General features: G+C 32.7%; 1 protein-coding gene across 1 annotated transcript in view; it reads left to right on the forward strand.

Moving 5' to 3' along the window:
• The window catches only part of LOC105172442 (rhodanese-like domain-containing protein 6), a 9,036-nt gene continuing 5,614 nt past the window's right edge, over positions 949-4,370 (forward strand). Inside the window, exons 1-2 of the mRNA XM_011093869.2 lie at positions 949-1,215; positions 1,353-1,514. Of these exons, the coding sequence (XP_011092171.1) occupies positions 1,030-1,215; positions 1,353-1,514 (348 nt within the window). The 5' untranslated portion in view covers positions 949-1,029. The remainder of the gene's footprint in view (positions 1,216-1,352; positions 1,515-4,370) is intronic.

Genomic DNA, 4,370 nt, shown 5'->3' on the forward strand with positions numbered 1-4,370 from the left:
GCTAGACAGACATTATTTAATAGTGCATTCTGATAAGAGATATGAACAAGAAGCTTTTAAAAAATTAGTGTTTTCTCAATTATATGAAATTAGTAATCAAACAATGAATCCCGTTGATATTTGAACCCGAGTATCCAGGAAAAAGCATAATATTTGATGGAAGGATGGAAAATCCTTTTGAACGACCCATTATAATAGAAAAGCCTCGTATCTTGAATTTAGTTTATAAATGACTTGATCAAAATTAAGTGGGATACCAAAAGAGTAACATAACTTAATAATAAAGTATAGATACTTCATTGTAAACGTAAAAGCAAACAAAAACATTTTAAATATTTATCTATATTCCAAATTTAATTTTATTTATCTTATATTAATACAAAATACAAAGATAAAAAAATATTCTTAGAAATTTACAACACTCGAACATATATTGCTTTTTTTGGTTTTATTTTTGGAGAATTTTCGAGATTGGCCAAAACACACTAATGTTTGTTTGCTTTTTTTACACCTTATTTGTGTGAATTTTTGGTTTTGGACTTTCGACATATAATGTATATAAACACACACATATATATAATATAAAATAAACATAATTTGACGATAAATAGTACTTTTTATTTTTAAAAAACACAACACCTATATATATACACATACAACACCTATATATATAAATATATATAAAAAAAGACGTGGTTTAATAATGAATAATAACTTTTTTATCTCAAAATACAACATCAAATATATAATACTTATTTTAAATTATTTTGAATCATTTCTAAAAAATAACTCCATATACAAATACTATTTTCAATGTATATTTATTTATCTTTATTTTTTTCTCTGAGTCCGCACAAAACAAAACATTCAAAAACTGAATCCAAACAATATATACATTTATCCTTATGTCCTTTCTCTTTTCCAAAAACAAAGAAAGCCAATTTTAAAATAAACATGTAACTAATAGGCCCTCTGTTTTACCAGCAATTAGGGTTTACGCCTCAGACTAACAGAAAACTCTGCTCACGAATGGCGGAGCCAGACATCAGTCCGCAGATGGAGAACGAAGAACGAAAGGACTACGGAGTGTTATTGTACTACAAGTACACTGCAATTCCTGACCTCCAAAAACTCTTCGATTTCTACCATTCAAATTGCACCTCTCTTCCCCTCCTCGGCCGCGTCCGCCTCTCCTCTCACGGCGTCAATGTGACGGTATAATAACTTTTTGCTTTTATTTTTTTGCAAGATTTTAAATAATTGGCCTGAAATTGTTTTTTTATTTGTCTGTTCCTTCTAGATGTAAATTTTCTCAAAGGAATGTCAGCGTTTTTCTGGTGTATTGTGTATAGGTTGGCGGGAGGTTGAGGGCATTGGAGGAACACATCGAGGCAGTGAAATCTAATGCTTTGTTCGAGGGGACGGATTTCAAGCTCGCGTCTTGCTTTGAGCCGTTGGATAATCAAGTCGCAAGGGAATGTGGATTCACTTCTCTCTCTATCCGGATAGTCAAGGTTGTGTGTTCCTCTACTTGCTTGCTTGCTATTTTTTTTTAATCCTTTCTTCTGACTGCGTTAAAATTAATGGGGATCGCTCAGTGTGCTGTTATTTTTAATTCTGGAATCACATTTTGCCATCGGAACTATGCCCTTTTTACACTTTGGCATCTAAAATTGTTTTTTGTTCAACTTACCATCTCAACTTTACCAAATTTGCACTTTACCGTATATGGCCATTTTTTTGCCTGAAGAACATCATGTTGTGCAAATGTAAAAAATATCACATCCCATCACCTTTAAATATCACATCCCATCACCTTTAAATATCACATGTGCATTGAATGTGATGATTTTTGATGGAAAGCTTGGTGAAAAAATAGTTATAAATGGCAAAGTGCAAAATTTTGTAAAGTTGAGATGGTAAATTGACATAAAAAAGATTTTAGATGCCAAATTATAGAAATGGTCATAGTTTGAATGACAAAATATAATTAACCCTAAAGTTTGGAATGAATGATTTCTTGATTATAAACAGTGAGCTGGAAAGATTGTCTCCGATGCCTTTGAATTTTTTTTTTGTTTTCATGTCAAGCTTGATTAAATGACTTGCCTACATGTTCAATTCAACGTTGTTTCGTAAAATCCAGCTTCCTTGTTAAGCTCACCCATAGACTGTTGGTGCCAAATACAGAGGCAACACCAATGCATTTGTTATAAAGGTGTGTCGATGGCGTGGCTTGTACATCAAAACATCCAGTATTGTAAAAAAATTGTCACTGTTATGGAAGTTATAATGTGTAAATTATTTAACTATAAACCTAAAAAAGTAATGTTTGTCTAAAGGTTAATTGTTTGACTATAGACCTAAAAGGCTATTGCCAGGAAGACACTATTAGCTCCCATTTTTAAGAGTAAGGATGATATCTTGGATTGCACTTGCATACCAGAGATGGTATAGCATCATTGTGTTTCACAATGAAGCTTTGGAATAGGGTGACACAATGTTGACTTAGGCTTGAAATGATTGTTCTGAGGATTAGTTGTGTTATACTTGGGAGGTTGACTTTGTAAGTGGTTTGCTTTTAAGAAAAAAATTGAGCTTCACTGAGAAGCAAAAAAGCTCTTTATGTGAATTGAGGTGAATCTGAAAAAGAAGTTCCTGAAGTGCTTTTGTGGTGAATTTTGGGTAAAATGTAGTCAAGGTTGGGTAATTATTTTCAATGTAGCTTTTAAATGTGATAATCTCAAAATCGACATTATTGACTTGATTAGGGTTGTGTCTGATGCTATAATAACGATTACAAGTTACTGAAGGTAAGTCTAATGAATTTCATCTAATGTAATTAATCTTGAGCCAGTCTGCTTAGATTTTTATCTTATTGTCATATAAACTAATGTTGAATAAGATGAATCTCAAGCGGTGCTCTTTTGGGATAATGTTATCTTGGTGGATGAGTATGTGCTGACTATTCTGAAACAAATATTTGAAATTAGTCGGAGCAAGATAAGCCACTTGGTTTAATATTAATTAATGAAAAGAGCAACATAGTAACAATGGTGAATGAAGATATATAAATATCGAAAAGTTTCTTTAAGCTTCATTCTCCTCTCCTATAGAAGTGCATTTTGGATATCGTGCAAAATATTATGGGTGTTCAAATTAAGTTGAGGATTGGGTCAAAATATTTTCTGAGAATATGGAATACCTGTTATATTAAACTAATATTTTATAGGACTGTGAACTACCATGAGACAGTCTTGTAAAGGATAGAATCATAGAATGTTGGTTATTAAGAGATAATATGTAAGTTAAATATTTGATGATTTTAATATTGCGATGTAATAATGCCAGAAAATGATTGCAGCCATGCAATGAAAAGGGGAAAATTGCTAAGGTGGAATGAAACCATATTCGCTGGAGTCATTAGATGCATTTATTTGGGAAATGATGGAAAAACTAACAAAAAATTTTGAAGAATTAAAAATAGCAAGGAAGATATCTGAAATTCTATGGAATGAGTCGTAAGAATTCAAACTTTGTGGCTTAACTTTCGGGATAGTCCTCGATAGAGAGAAGTCTAAAGATAGGATTCATGTTGCTGAACCTAGTTAGGTTTCTTCTTTGTTGGGTTCTTGAGTTAAACAGTGAAGCTCTTGCGTTAGATAGTGAAGTTTTTGAGTTAAATAGTGAAAATATAAAATTCTCAATTCTTTTCTGATCAATATTGGGATTGAACTCAAGCTTAGAGAGTTATTTAACGCAAGCTAATACTAGTGAATGAATATGGTGCGGCCTATATTTCTAATGGGGACACAGAAATCAGTAGGCAATTGAAACCTGTATTAGCATGACAGACATCCATAATGTGGACGTCGTGGACTGAGGTGGAGTTGACACTATCTGAAAACAAAGTAATACAGTGTATATTTGATGCTTCAGGTATTAGAATCACATGCATATGTTGTGTGTATTTGTATATGTGTCAATGTGTAACAGTGTTCATGTGTGTGTCTATATGGAAGAGCCAGAAGAAGGGGGCAACTGAGAAAACTTTTGATGGAAGTGGAAGGAACTTCGACAAAAGATTTTCAGTTTGAAGCAAAACAAAGTAAAAGAAAGAGAAAGAGAAGGATATTCCAGTACTTAGCAGAAGAAAACTGCAATGTCGACATTCCCTGTAAAACAGAATTGGTATTACCACCAAAGATGAAATTTATGGATTACCTTTTTAGTATTGTGCAATTATCTGACCATAAAAAGCTCCACATAATACTATTCTTCTCCTTCCCTTTCTTTTTTCTTCATTTTTCTTAATGAGGTGGGGGCTGGAGGTCGGAATGCATGGGTCAACTGATGCTGTACTAACCACA

Source organism: Sesamum indicum, linkage group LG10, assembly GCF_000512975.1.
Source record: "Sesamum indicum cultivar Zhongzhi No. 13 linkage group LG10, S_indicum_v1.0, whole genome shotgun sequence".
Lineage (NCBI taxonomy): Eukaryota > Viridiplantae > Streptophyta > Magnoliopsida > Lamiales > Pedaliaceae > Sesamum > Sesamum indicum.